General features: G+C 37.7%; 2 protein-coding genes across 2 annotated transcripts; both read right to left on the bottom strand.

The window, feature by feature from the left end:
* Window positions 1-342: 342 nt before the first annotated feature.
* On the bottom strand, window positions 343-6,850 carry chata (choline O-acetyltransferase a). Its single transcript, XM_056242879.1, has 15 exons — window positions 6,523-6,850; window positions 6,078-6,188; window positions 5,549-5,740; window positions 5,295-5,413; window positions 4,373-4,426; window positions 4,110-4,290; window positions 3,582-3,759; window positions 3,200-3,369; window positions 3,025-3,125; window positions 2,611-2,739; window positions 1,569-1,691; window positions 1,348-1,486; window positions 1,133-1,195; window positions 855-992; window positions 343-730 (listed from the first exon to the last, which is right to left on the bottom strand). Exons 2-15 carry the CDS (start codon window positions 6,123-6,125, stop codon window positions 452-454), a joined length of 1,914 nt encoding a protein of 637 aa, XP_056098854.1. The 5' UTR covers window positions 6,126-6,188; window positions 6,523-6,850; the 3' UTR covers window positions 343-451.
* Window positions 6,851-7,799: 949 nt separating this feature from the next.
* Window positions 7,800-10,203, bottom strand: slc18a3a (solute carrier family 18 member 3a). Its single transcript, XM_056242880.1, has one exon. The coding sequence runs from the start codon at window positions 9,539-9,541 to the stop codon at window positions 8,000-8,002; it is 1,542 nt and encodes a 513-aa protein (XP_056098855.1). The 5' UTR covers window positions 9,542-10,203; the 3' UTR covers window positions 7,800-7,999.
* Between the last annotated feature and the right edge of the window lie 5,541 nt (window positions 10,204-15,744).

Below are 15,744 nucleotides of genomic sequence, written 5' to 3'. Positions count from 1 at the left end.
ACAGCAATTCAGTCCTGTAGTGTGAGCTTGCCCTTAGACAGACTATAAAACGGGGCAGGATTCTTAGAGACCGACCTCGGCTAGTTCATATTTAGAAGGCAGGGGCTACTGTAAATCTGAGCTTCATCTGCTTTTTGAATCTGTATACTCTCATAGGCCAAATAATGCAAAACACCTAAATAGATCTACTTGTTACTATTTTCAAGCGACTACATCTCCATAGAATCTCTATGCCACTTCTGTTGGTCATAATATTTGGCAATATAGAGGAAATTCCAGAAGGGGAATGCCTACTTTGACTCTTTTGCATATCAAAAGTATACACTAAATCAGTCTATGAGCCTTGCTGTATTTTTAAGACTATGATTTTCTCCCGAAATGTTCACTCTTTGCACAGTCACAGTGGTTACTTCCTGCATCTTCCATGCGATTTAAACATAGTAGTTTCTGGCTATGATTTGTTTCCATTCTTCATTACCTTGGGAGTTCCCTCCCTCCTTTCTGTGGAATCAGCTGCTTTAGCTTCAGTGTTGCATTTTCGGCACAGATCTTGCATTTCCTTCAGGCATCCCTCAAGAGTCTTCTCAAACAAATCTGAGCAGGTCTCAGCACTGTCACGGAAGCTTGACACGCAGAAGATGATGTGGTCCATCTGAGGATTGTAGCAGGCTCCATAGCCGTTAGGGACAACAGGACCATAGCAGCAGAACATCTCCTCAGTGGTAGGAACCTATGCAAAGACAAGCAATTTTTTTAACAAAAGAGTTTGGGTATCTAGTGCTAATATGAAGCTGCATGGGCACTATGAATAACACATCCATTTTTAGGTTATCTCTCATTATTTCAAAGTGAACCTGGCTTGTCGAGAGAATGAACTGGATACTGGTGGCATAGGTTGCATCAGAAAACAGCTCTGGCTTTTCCAGTTTTAGCTCCTTGGCAATCTCTCGCAGCCCTAGCAAGTGATTGTCTATTGCCATCCCAGTGATTGCCTGTTTCCAAATAGTGGAAAAGCAATATTTTATTGGAGAGCAGACAGTATGACAATCACAGTTTGATAATCACAGTTAAACATGAGTCATGACTAACTGACAGATTGCGTAATTCAAATTCAGCTGTCCGTTTCACTTACTAGAATTGTATAATTGGTTTGGGCTTTAATGGCAGTCCTAAGCATCTCCATTTTCTCAGCATCCTAAATGAATAAAGGAAGCAAGGGTTGTTATTCCTTCCTAAGCTATTCCTGTTTTGGCAATCCACACAGCATTTTCTACAAATGAGTTGCCATTTGCATGAAATGCAGGGCAGTTTGAATGAAGTGCAATGTAAACAAACTAAATTGCATACAGTGATTTTGGAGCTATTGGCCATAGCTTTCACAAATGTTAAGGCCTCAGGTGTGGAGGAGCGAATGTTGTCAACTCGTCCCTCTTGAAAGCGACGTATTGATGCACTTTCATAGGTGGGCACTAGACGTCCATGGCATCTGAATGCAAAAGAAGATTAAAAAAACTAAATCTTCATTCTATAGTAGTACTAATATATCTTCAATTATAGAGAAGACTGACCTGTAAAATGCAAACTGGAGGGCTACTTGAACATAAGCATCAGGGCTCATTTTCTGTCTCTTGATAAACTCTTTGCCATATCCAGTGAATTGGTTGACATTCATGTCCAGATTTTTCGCAAGTCTGTAGGAATTAACAGTTTGAAAGTCTCTTATGCTTAAATTAAATATTATTAAAAAGTTTTCTAATTTATTACTGTGAGGGCAAAGCTAAATTTTCAGTGGCGATTATGCAGTCTTCAGTCAGTGTCTCTGTCTCAGGATCCTTCTGAAATCATTCTAATATGCTGATTTGGTGCTGGTTTTCAAGAATTATTATTATCAATGTAAAAAACTATGTGCTGCTTAAAATTTCCGTGTAAACATTTTCAGACCGTACAGTGCAGCAACAAAAAAAAGAACAGCATTTACTGTATTTGAAATAGAAATCTTTCTAACATTATAAATGTATACTGTCAATTTCGATCAATTTAATGCACCCTAAATAAATGCATTAATTCCTTTCAAACTAAAAATCTTACTGACCCCATACTTTTAAACGATAAGAAACTCAAAAGATGCTAACACTTCTCTTGTATTTTACACCCTTTTATTTGTCTATTTGAATTTTATTTGAAATGATTTATGTATAAGTGAAATTATATAAACTAAATCACTTTCAAAATGCCTGTGATACTCAGGAATAATTAAATTTGAGGTATTTTCTACACTGTAAAAAATGATATGATCAGTAAGTTATGACAACATATTTTTACATTGCTTTAACTCATCAAAATAAGTTAAGCACTTTTCAACTTTTTATAAGTTATACAAGATTCAACTAATTTTGAAGTAAATGTAATTTAAGTTGAAACGACAAGTTGATTGTACTTAACTAAATTTAAGGCGGGAACTTTTTTACAGTGGAGTATAATTGGATGGAGCTTTAATAGAATAAACAAAGTTTAGTGTAATTAATCAATTGCAAGCAATCAGAATGGTATCTGTTAGATAGATAGTATAGAACTTACTACCCTGGTGTATCACCTGTTTTATTGACTTACTTCTGTAATTTATCTGCTGAGGTCGTGAGGAATGCTTGGATATCTGGCGAGCATTTCCAGCGCAGTCGTCTGGGGGCAGGAAGCTCGCTCATGCTGGCCGCTCTCACCAGCTTAGAAGGGCTTCCCCTCCTGTGAGAGAAACAGTCTTACAGTCCATCACATTGCGTCTTCACTAGCTTAGCTGCTATTCTCAAGCTGTGTGTGCATATATCTCAAGTCATCTCATTAGAGTTCCGAGTCTTTGGCAAATACATGAATGCAACTACTGTGCTAGTGAGAATAAGCAAACGGATATTACAGATTCCTTCAGAAGTGAATGTATTCATTGAATTTGCCAGACCAGCAGTGCATTGTGGATAATCAAAGAGTTACTTTGAAATGAATTTCTATAAATAAAATAATAATTTGGCTTACATGTATCTCAGTAGATACTCTGTACATTGCACGAGCACTATTCCCTCAAATGGGGAGTGTTCACATACAACGCCGCAGCATCCATCTGCACCTATCACAAACTGAAATCATTTCAGTAGTTTAATTTTAGAATTCATCTTCTTAGTCAATTTAGACCCAACTGTGGGTTTTCTACCTGCATGGGCTTGTCGTACCACCGGTTGCCCCCGTTTTTGTCCGTGCCCCCTCCGTGGAGCATCAGCGAAGCTCGGTTGGTATCAGTCAGCTCAATGCCAGAGGGCTCATCCAAACACACCAGACACAGACAGCGTTCAATCACGTCTAGAGAGTCCCTGTTGGTAGAATCTGCACCCGATTGAGAAATATTACATTTTATATTGGTGTGAATTCCATTAACCTGTACGGAATTTCGTGTTTTATCAGGGGATTTTTTTTGTAGTGAGTTTATCTGGAAACGCAGCTCTCTCACAAGTTGTTTTGTTTCTTAATATTTGGATGTCAAATTGCAGGTCTAGTAAAGATACAGCTTGTGTAGTTGAGGATAAATGATGTCTGACCTTTGATCAGTACGCTGCGAGCCTCAGCCCACTGTGTTCTGCCATCTGATGTGAGCAGACCGATAGGAGGCAGACGCTCCTCTTCAATGTCTGCCATCTTTCTGATTCGCTCCAGCTGGGTGTAAAGGTCTTTTTCATTCAGTCGACGAAAGTTTATCACCACGTCGAGAACAAAAAACTGCAAACATGGTATGTATAACATATATAGCATGGTATGGCAGAAAACAGCATCAAATCTTTGTCTTTACAGATTGCTTATGACTTTTGGAATCAAACTTTAACATAATTAGAAAGAAAAGCATAACCATATAAAAAAAGAAACATAACAGCAGAATTATATTTAGTACCACACTGTAAAAAAAATGGTTGTTTTACCTTAAAAAAGCAAGTGTTTGTTCTTCCCTAAAATTTTAAGTTTAGTCAACTCAAATATCCAAGTTGTCACTTAGTACAATTTCACATTTCAAGTTGACTAAACTTACAATTTTAAGCTTATTTTTTTTACTGTGCATGTGAAGCAATTCCTACCTGATTCTTACAAGCCACTATTATATGTTCGGGCTCAGGCATAACCATACTCTTCTGAGCCACTAAAGTGTCACTTTTTGGCCCTGGCAGACGGTAGGAGGTGAAGACCTTGTTGTACTGATCCATACACAGGGCCGTCCCAGCCAGCTGCCCGCGAGCGTAGTCTACAGGGAGAGCACGTCTGCAACAAATGCAGCATACATTCATGTTCACAATACTAGAAGTTAATGTGATTACATGTGAAAACAAGGAGTAAAACTTACCCATCAATAAGAGATTTATACTCTAATACGCCAGAAATGAGATGGGCAGCAAATCTGTTGAGAACAAATATGCAAGACAAGAGTTTATTTAAATATTATATAAATATATATATTTTTTTGTAAAGAAGTCTCTTATGGTCACTAAGACAGCATTTACTTGATCAAAAATGCAATAAAACTTGACTTTTGATCATTGCATCCTAACTGAATAAAAGTATTATTTTCTTTAAAAAAAGTAAATAAAATCTGACCAACCCTAATACTTTTGAAGGGTTTTCTGTGTGTGTGTGTGTGTGTGTGTGTGTGTGTGTTTGTGTGTGTGTGTGTGGCAATGCGATTGTTTTAATTAGGTTTTAAAATAGCACTTAATCCAATTTGGGTTTAACAAAATCATTGGTTTTTATTTTATATTCTCTAAGTAAGACTAATTCTATACTTTTACTTACCATTATGAAACTACTTATATTAATCTTTTAATACAAAATGTAGAAATAATCAATAGGAAACATAACGTTTTCTATATGTTAAGCCTAAAATAGCAATGTCCATTATGATATATATTGTTTCCCTCAGACGTCCATTTTAGGACTGAAATCAACATCAAGTAAGGGTGAGGAACACTTTGTTTACACGCTTACTAATCTGTAGATTAAACTATGCTGAATGAGAAATCAAATTTTAGTTAATGAGCCCCTCGATTACACGGCCATATGGAGCTAGTTAGCGGATGAGATCATGCAGTTTACAGACCTGACAGCTTTGCACAATCCTAATGCGTATAGCCTACATGTATCCTTAACTTGTGTAGACATTGCATTTCCATTTAAATAAACTGATATCAATGATGGCATGCAGTGAGTTCGTTGTCGTCTCAGTTTAAAGGAATAAAAATCGCCTCTGCTGTATCCCCAGAGTCCTGTACCTGAGGACGTCACTTTGACCCTTGAAGTTCTGCTTAGGAAAGACCATAACAGGACTGGAGTTGACAGGTAGTGCTAATCTGTTGCTCAAATACATGTCTTCGAGCCAGTAGTCATACACCTTAGACAATGATCAAGAGAGAGTAAAAACCAAATAAATCACTTTTAAACAATATTTAACAGAATGTGCCTGCACATTAAAAGCAAAGTTGTTTACAGCAGTCACTTTTTTCTTAGCAGACAGTGCAGTCCATACCCAATTAGCCCTATGATCGCTTCTCTCCATTAGCTTTTTCTGAAGAAATTCTCCCATCCCACCAGGTGCTCCAAATTTCTCTACAATAGCCTTGGTCTTTCGGAACTGCTCCTCTGGTATGAGGTGACTCATGCACTTCAGGTACGTGTCCAGTGTTTGCTGCAAAGGGGGCACCGGGAGCTTCGGAAGGCCCTAAATTGAAATCAGAGAGATCAGAGCTTTATTGAGATTCATTCATTTATATTTTAGCGCCAGGGACAGCTTCTGCTTAACTAGCATTTGTTTTCTAGATCTTATGGTATTTGTTCTCAAGCTAATGAGTCTCTTGTTTAATTAGCCTTGATAGAGTAGTAAATCTTTTATGCTCCAAGTGATCCCTGACAAGTATTATATTTAAATGATTTTGCCCTGTGTACAAGATCACTTCTGCTATAATGGCATGTATAAAACAACATGATAATTTATGTTTTATCAATATTGTAGACTTCCATGTCTGTTTGTAATGTTAAAAGATTAGTATTTTGCTTACACTTGCATCTCCCACGTCTCTTGCTTGTTCCCTTTTCAAAACCGGCATCCTCAAAGTTGAAGAATTAAATGAAGAAAGATAAAAATCCACTGACACTTTTCCCAGTTCCCTCTGGAACAGATATACAGGAATGAGAGACGGCTTGCATAGCAAATAGTATTCAATTTCATTTTATAAATATAACTATCCATAAAATAACTAAAAACTGTGCTATCTGGGTTTTTTTTATCATCAGCCACATCGATTAGACAAGGCTATTAGCAACCTTAAACTATTCAAAATTAATTACAATTAATATTAAATACATAGAAGCGAGATTTTGAATTTAAATTAAGTAGAAAGTATTTTTTTATAGCTTTTTAGCTCTATTTGGTCCTTGTTTGAGGAGGAGGCTGTAAGCATAAACGTTCTTACATTCTCAAAAGTCCATTTAAAAAGTACTCACCAAAATGTCTTTCTCTTTATGGATTCCTCAGGTGTCTCAACGGGTTTATCCAGATCCATAGTCCCGCCGTGTTTTATTAAGAGGAAAGTGCCGTTGATGGTGTCTTAACTTGTTTCAGGCTGCATGCTTGCGTCCCATTCATTGCAAGTCGGGAGCCTCTTAGGATGCTCCTCAGGAAAGATGCTGAAGGAGCGGTACCTTTCTCAGACTCCTCCCACTCAACTCCATTCGCTCGATGCCGCATCTGCCAGCCCACCTCACACTCACTGTAAGTTAAGTCCTTGAAAGAAATGTATGGCCACCTTTCCAAATCTCACAGAAGAAAAAATGTCCGTACGCGAACGCGCTCGATACTTTAATTAAAACGAAAAGAGGAAAGTCTTGTTATAGACCATCTTGCACCATAAGCAATTGTTTTTTCTTCTTCTTTTAAATAAATAGGTTCGATTTACGTCTGTTTTGCAAAAAGCATCGTGTACAGAAACCCCCATACACGTCTATTTTGGTTAATCGCTTTATATTTATGAATCAATTTTGGGTGTGGAAAGAATGGACAGAAAAGTTATTTTTTTAAACACAGCCTTTTAATTATAGCATACATACAGTGTAGTAGATATCTATAATGATGTCTTGTTAATGCGTGTTATGTCAGAATATGTATATTTTCGTTTCTTTGTTGTATTTTTTGCTCTTTGATGCTTTTTACTGCACAAAAAAATACGCAAATGTATTGCCTCCATTTATTTTGAATATTTCGTTTTGTTTTCTGTCACTAATGAATCATTGTCTTTTGTGATAATTTTTTTGCCTAAACCAAAACGAAATCAATTAAAATTTAGATGTAGATATGTAACTGTATCTCTTTAGCGTGATCGTGTAGATGCATGATGAAAGTCAGTCAAAGACACACGGCGCACAACAAGGCGTTTCACAGATTTTCTTTTAATTATGTACATTTGATATGCACATATGTACACCATTATTTTCCATAATATACAGTAACGCATTCCAGAAATACACCCTAAACATTTAATACTTGAAACAGACACTGAAAAGGCAGGATTCACACCGCTTCCATCATTTTTTCTATGAAGGTGTCAGGTGAAATTTTGCATATTATTTGTAACAGCACAAATTCGGCGGAATAACTTCAACGAAGGCCCATTTAATACGTTAACACGCGTCTTCATATGTAATATGTTTGCACCATATTTATATCCCTGAATAATAAACTTAATACAGCGGAATACTAAACAGTGAAATATATATTTTACATTTCTTATATTGAAGAAAAAAATATTGAGCTCATTATTTCAGTAAATTGAGTTGCCTAAATTATTTATGCAGATTGTATGCAGTTCACCAATAGTTTTCCTCGGGACAATGAGTAACATGTAAATGAGTGAATGAAAAACATTTATATTCAGCAGAGGTTTTAACAGGATTGTAACAGATGACCAAGGATAGACGACTCAAACTATATGTATTCTAGCTCAGACGTCTCTTCTTCAGAGAATGACTTTGATTGTCCAGCAAATGTCCCGTTCTCGTCGATGGGCACACAGTTACCGGCTGAACTGTAGCCGTGCTTCTTTCTTTGGCGTTCCTCCATCTTAATCGTGTCGTACAGACCTGTGGCTCCCTCCTCCAGTAACATGTTTCTCTCAGAGTGAGATGGTTTCATAAAGCACACGTTGCGCAGGAAAATCAGGGCTGGTGCGTAAAGTACGTTCGCCAGACCCATGCCCAGATTGAGTTGCACAAACCCTAGATCGTGCACTATTTTACCGGCCACGATGGGGCCCAGCGCGTAGGCAACACAGTAGGAGATGTCTGCAATTGCGTATACACTACCATACACAGACACGTGACGGACATCTACGAGAAAAGCAAGTGTGGGTAATAAAGCTGTGTCTACCAGTGCAATACCGAAACAAATGCCACACAGGGGGATTATCAGCTGCTCGAAGTTTTTGCAAGCCGGCACAATACAAGAGCTAGCACCAATGATAACCATGCCAAGTGCCCCATAGAACCACTGCAAGTGTGGATACTGTGCTGCCAGCTTGACAGTCATATAAACACCTAAAATGTGAGGGAAAAAGGCAGGTAGCCAGGTGAGCCCAATCTCCCACTGGGATGAATCCATTGTCCCCTCCATCCAGTTAGCTATGGTGGGCTCCAGAAAAGCAAGGGGGATGTTACATGTGGTCAAAGCTCCTGCCACAACTGCTATGTAGGGATCAATCATTAGTTTGTAAATCGGGGTGCCAATCGGCATATTCTCTCTAGTCCTACTGGAAAAGGGCTTGAGGACAGTCAGGCATAGTATACCATCTGCCAAACATATACAGGCGAGCACAATGAACGGGACGCGTTTGCCTGCGAACTCGTACAGTACCCCTCCGAACGGGGGCGCCGCCAGGCTTCCGAACGAGATGAACGCGAGGGCAATGCCCAGCGCGCGACTTCTCTCTGGCTCCTCCGTGTACTTGTCTGCGATCATGGCAATTCCTGAAGTGTCTGCGAACGCCGAGCCGAGCCCTTGCAGACTGCGCGCGAAGAACAGAGTCGCGTAGTTCTCTGCGAAGGCAAAAATGCATGTCGAGACAAACATGATACTGAGTCCAATTAAAAGTGGGATGTCATAGCCGACTCGGTCTATGAAAGTTCCGGTCAAGGGATTGACAAGGAGCTGCAGAATGGCTTTTGAGGCGAAAAGTACGCCGATCTGCAAGTCAAAGTTCTCGTTTTGCGTGCTGTTGATTGAAGAATTACCCGTTACATGCGCCTTCTCTGATTCGCTCTCTAAGCGCGCTAGATAATCTGGCACAATTGGCACGATGACCATATAAAGCATATTGTCTAGCAGAAGTGCCACACATACAATGACTAGAATAATCCTTCTTTGTCGCTCGGGGTCCTGGATCGCCGTTCCTAACTGTTTAGTTTTTTCCCCCATCTCTGACAGTTTAACGGCGGCGGTTTGCGCCAAGCCACCCGATTCCTCCGTAGCCATGATCCACACTTTGGTTGGTTTAAGCAAACGACTGTTAACTCTCTTCTAAAATGTGCTTTTCTTCCACAAAAAGTCCTCGCACATTGGGTTGTCCAACACTCCTTGAATAGTGAAGCCTCGGCGCGCGGACCAACTTTTCCTGCTTTACCTTGCAGTCCTTCGTTGCGCGTGCATTTCCTCCCTCTCGACTGCTGTCATGCAGTGTTGTTTCATCGTATTCGGTTGAGGACGCCAAGTCAAAAAATCAGCGTCAGGTCAAAAATTCGCCTTCTTGTTTTCCCCTTATTTACACTGGCATTTTAGTTGGGCGCGCGGAGCCCGAATGAGCATGAATAGATGAATTCACCTGTAGCTCAATGTCATGATTTCTCCTCAGCTGTCTTCTTATTGATGCCACCCAATGCAGATGCGCTTACATGTTGATTCCATTGGAATCGCTCCTCTTTTTTCCCAAGGATGTGACGCACTGTTTGCTACCCCCTCAAGTGCTTCCCCAACCAGCTGGGTCTTTTATGCTCATTTAACACGTCAAGCCCCTACCTAGTAACGCCAAGTTGTGCTTTGCTTTATAACTTCTAAATATTGAGCGAGCTTCTATAACTGCTTAGGACCACAAACCTTAAGTCACCGAGCTCGGCAGATATGCTGACTGTGAGGAAGATGCCTGCAAGTATTAAGTTGCTCAGTGAGAACTAACTCACTCACTCTCTCGCTCGCTGAGATGTTATTGATCGCCGCCTACGCTCTCGTTTGTTTTCATAAACAGACTTTGGAAAGTTATATGCTAATAAAGTGCTCTGTGCTAGTTTCTTTTCTTTTTTTTAGACAAGTTGTATTATTCTTTGACCGTGATTCCTCTCATTTCAAATATGTTTTTAGATTTCTGTTCGACAGAAAGGGAGAAAGAAAATGTTGAAAAAGAAAAATTACGCACATAATGTGTAATCTACCCCCATACACCTACGTTGAATAATTGCCATGCATTTAAATCATGCGATGTTAAAATGGGATGTTTGATCACAGGCTTTTTATGAAGGACCTCATTGTGTATAAACACAAAACGAACATTTCTGAAATACATAACATTTGCAGGGGAAATACTAATAGCATCAATTTATTTACACAGTAGCAAACATTTTTTTATCGTTTAATATATATATATATATATATATTGTATAAAAATCACTGTGTCGGTAATCTGCGCAATTTATTACATTTCAGCACCACAGCGGGTTGGACAGCTCCCCGTCCTTTAAAGCAAAGATTGATCTGCTGTAAAATGTGAAGATTTGTCCGGAAGCTTTCAAGGTAGTAGTGACAGGAATAAGCATTGTCATTTTTAAAGATTTGTTTTTCCTTGCAGTTGACTGACAGGGGTGTAATGTTTGCTCTAGTTAACGTAGGACATGAACAGTGATTTTAGTGATGATGTAACGCCATCTGCTGTGCAAACTTAGTTTAGCGATTTCTGCCCCCTGAAGAACAATAATTGGGTGTTCGTGACATCTGGTGGTTTGTTTGTTGTACTGCAACGGGTCAAACTTGGATTAGTGTGCAAAATAGTGAATCTGGACTGGACGTGCTGTCTTTTAGTTAATCACAGACACATTATTGTTGATTGATGGCTTTTGACAGAAATGTAATTCTTAATTGACTTAACTTGAAATCGCAGACAGACTAGCAAAACAACCAAACAAAAATACTTATAAGAGCTACTGGAGATATTGTTCTTGTTAGAGAATTATAATATAAGAATGTAAGAATGATACCTGCTTAATCCCCTTTGTACGTGATAAGTAAGGATATTAGCTAAATTTTGACATAATAAAAAAATGGTGCAGAACATGTTTGCATTATGAGACAAATAAATGGGAATATACATGCAAGCATACAAACCAACAATTAAAGTGGTCATCAGATGCAAAATTCACTTTAATATGGTGTTTGCATATGTCTTTGCGGTGTGTGGACACAACCACCATACAATGAAAAAAAATCCATTCACTAATTTTTTTTTAATCCTCAAAAAGCCTAATAACTCAATAATCAAGCCGTTTCTGGGCAATATGATGTCATATTGCTCATGCTCCGCCCACGACCACTGACGAACAGTCCCGTATTAGCATATTTCCGCCCTCGGCCATATTGTCCCATACTGTCTGCCATGGCAGCACTTGTCGACATGCCCCACGGAAGAGAGGGGTGGGATGAGCAGTTGCTCATTATCATTTTAAGAGACATGGGATTAAATGGGTCGCTGTGAACAGAGCTGTTTTTGAGGAGGTAAAAAGGGTGTTGTTTTACACAACCATTGAGGAATTTTAACCAAAGTATGTTACAAACTTTACATGAAGACCCTAAAGAATCATTCCAACTTGTGGAAAATGGGCATCTGATGACCTTTTTAAGTAATTAAATAATGCTATACTGAACTTTTACCACAAGGTGGCCATAGTAGCGCATACATGCAATCACAGCCAACAGTGTTTTATATAGGCCATAAAAATCAGTTTAAAATAATCTACCAAACTCTCCTGCTGATTTATGTTTTTTTATTAAGTATGTTTTTTTTACTCAAATTCCAGGAAATGCATCGTAAACAAACCCACACACATAAAGAATAATAATAAACCTTTGCATCACATGATGTGGTGCATTTATTCATGGCGTGTAGTGCACTACATAATGTGCATTTAAATAGTCTGTTTCCCCCTGAGAGCTTTTGTTTTCATGTGTTCTTTCTGTCTTCCTATCGCTCTCTTTTTCACTGCTAATCCTCCACTCTACAGCCTGTCTTTGCAGTCTATTCATTCACTGGAAATAATATGGTTTTAATTCCTGGCATTGGCCTGGCGTGAAGCACATACGTCATATCCCCAATCCGTCCTTCTCCTCCTCACTGGATTCGTTCCCTGAGGATCAAAGATTTTCTTGCTGTTCTAGCCTGGACTCCATTCCGTTCTGATCTGAAAACACGAGAAACAAGTTCACCGTGTAATCCGCTGTGGTAAAAAAGTATTAATTCATGATTTCTGTGTTTAAGTTGAAGCAATCATGGTTAAACTCCCATTTTATAGGCTTGAAAGCTTAGTAAAAAGTTGAAGGCTATCTTTCATTTTAGTTTTTGGACAGTATTTGCTCTGATTGTTTTATTCTGTTGACAGCCCCTGAAGACTTCCCTTTAGTTGTTATTTTAGAAAGATTTTTACCATGTAATTTCATCTTCTTGAGTCTTGTTTAACATCTCTGCTTATCTGGTGGGCACGTTCTGTGCAAATACATTTTTTTGTTGATTTTTTTAAAAATATGTTCCTATACTGAAACAAGTGCAATTATTTGATATACAGAACGTTAATTTGTGATTATACTGGTTGTTTACTGGTTACCTACACACAGGATGACAATACTATTTTGACATCAAACCATGTCTTATTGTCATGCCAAGCACCAACATGCTACACATGTGAACATGTGAAATTGAAATATGCAAGGTAAAATGATTAAAAAAATGTTAAATCCATGTGCCTGAGTGAATCATAAACAGAAGGATTAAGCTATAACCTTGTTGAGAAAATACAATTTCATTAATGGAGGCTGGTTCAGACAGCAGCCAAGCTAGTCACTTGTAAAATTACCCCAAGCTAAGAAATCGTTACACATCATCAGCTCTCTGTTTCTTCCTAAATTTACATATAAAAACATGGAGGGGCAGTTTCACATTTAAAAGTCTTCTTACCAGTTTGAGCACCTATTGTACAGTATGAACTGTAAAGCAGCTGCAGCTTGTTCAGAATGTTGCTGCTAGATTATTAACCAGGACTAAGAGAATAGAGCACATCACTCCGGTTCTTAAAACTCTGCATTGGCTCCCAATCAGTTATAGAATAGTTTTTAAAGTGATGCTCTTAGTTTATAAAGCACTGAATTGTTTAGGTCCTGAGTACATTTCTGAAATGTTTCAAAAATATAAACCAAGCAGGGCTCTTAGATCAATGAACTCAGGTCAGCTAGTGGAGCACAGAGTTAGAACAAAGCATGGAGAAGCTGCGTTTAGCATCTCTGCACTACACGACTGGAACAAATTACCAGAAGATCTTAGAACGTATTGATTTTTAAATCCAAGTTGAAAACATTTCTTTTTTCACGTGCTTATGACTGAGGTCTTAAACCTAGCTGTACTGTTCAGCCTTACAGTTTCTTACGTCTTTCTATCTTAATTGTTTTAAATCTTGTTTGTATCTTGTATTTTTATTATGATGTTTAATTATTTTTCATTGAAAAGCGCATTGAATTGCTTTGATGGATGAATTGTGCTATATAAATAAACCTGATTTGATTTGAGTATGTGACATAAAAATGTAGAGTAATTGATCATATTTTTTGACTATCTCTGCTTCGGAATCTCCAGGTGTCCAGCGTCCTCTTGTCAGTATGACGTAGACTTTAGAAATGTTTAATACAAAATACATAATCTCAAAGGCCTCAGAGTCAAAGCTCAATTTCACGTAATTCCTCATAAAATATAAAATTCATTATTTGTTAAATAAATTCAGCTCAGTTACACTAATTTCTCCTCTGGCTGGCTTCTCTTTGATTTGCTTTTATTACACTATTATTATTGTAGTGGCTAAAATTATGAATGATATTAGTATAATTGACTAATTGTAGCTGTATACTGTACTATCTATTTTTTTCAATAACATTAATTTCTCCATGCTAAAAGAGTCTTGGACAGTGTTGTTATGGTTAACTAAAATTATTAAAAATTATGCTCTGAAATTGAAATAAAGTAATAAAAAAAAAATGAAATAAAATGAAAAACGTAAACTATTACAGTTATAGCTGCCAAGACAACATTTCTTATTTTCGTTTAAGTTGAAGTAAAATGACTAAAACTGAAATAAAAATAAATTAAAGGTAAATAGAAATATTTTTAAATGACAAAAGCAATAAGCAATTAGCAATAAGATTACTAAAACATAAATGAAAACTGAAAATATAACAAATAAAAGCAAATTCCAAATATTAACCCTTAAATGCATGAATGTTTCGCCAATCATTATTACATATTTGGGTCTTTAGCGACCCGGATCTATATCTAACACGGATGGATCTCTACCTGTCGCAATAATATAAAACTCTCCTGATATATAACTCTCCTGGTTATTTGGATGTTACCGATGAGTATATCCATAATGTGAGCAAATATGTTGTAACGTAACTTTGTATTCTTTGAGCTGTTTTAGTGTAAATCTATTTTCTCAATTACAAAAGAATAAAATAAAGCATATTTTGTTACCTTTTGGTGCTTGGAAGGGTTCAGTTTGAACAGATGTTTTATACCATCATCACTGTCCTCGTCAGAGCTCATTTCCCAATACATTCAGCATAGGTTAAAAAAATGATTTCAGTTCAGATAATGCTTTTAAAAATAAAATGACATTTTTAAAAAAACCTTAAATCATTATTCCAGATGTCGTCTGAAAATGTGGTGACTTCTATTTAAAAAAGCAAAAGAAAAAAAAAGCAATCAATTAGTGGAGAAAGCAGCCAAGTCACAAATCTCATAGATTAGGAATTTTGAAATTCCCCTGGTATTTACAGTGGTTTTATAGAGGTAAATCAATGCATAACTCTGGCGTAAATATGGCATTTCACTGTCAAGACAGATTACGGCTAGAGAAGTGCTTTTTTTCCACACTTTTGAAATCTGTTTTCATACTTGGAATATTTGTACCAGACAGAGAGGAAAACCTCTTCAAAACAGTCCCAAAATATCAATCTCCTATGTATCAACATGAATGGTCCACAGCTTTGTGAAATCCAAGTGGAGATGATTTGAGAAAAAGACAAGTGAAATAATAAATCACACATGCGACGTCTCTTTGAGATACAAACAGTTCTCTCCAATTCTGATTTGTATTTGATTTATGACATTTATAACACATACTGTCAGCAAGAGTGTGTGAGCCGCTGCACTGCAATCCAGAGTAATCAGTCACAAGCTTACGATCAGATATCCAAAGGTTCAAGAGCAGGGTGAAAGGTCAGACCGGCTGCCAGAAGCCATGCATTTTTTATTTGATTAAAGAACATTTGAAGCAGATTATGCAATCATTACACAAATGTGCATGGGAAGCAGTCTGTCATATCAACTGAATTGTCAGTTCACGCTGGAAGCGTTTTCACAAACAGTGATACTC

The sequence above is a fragment of the Rhinichthys klamathensis genome, unplaced genomic scaffold (assembly GCF_029890125.1).
Source record: "Rhinichthys klamathensis goyatoka isolate OS25496 unplaced genomic scaffold, OSU_Roscu_1.1 h1tg000764l_1, whole genome shotgun sequence".
Classification (NCBI taxonomy): Eukaryota; Metazoa; Chordata; class Actinopteri; order Cypriniformes; family Leuciscidae; genus Rhinichthys; species Rhinichthys klamathensis.
The sequence above is the reverse complement of the archived record's forward strand: the minus strand, read 5'-3'. Positions and strand labels throughout refer to the sequence as shown.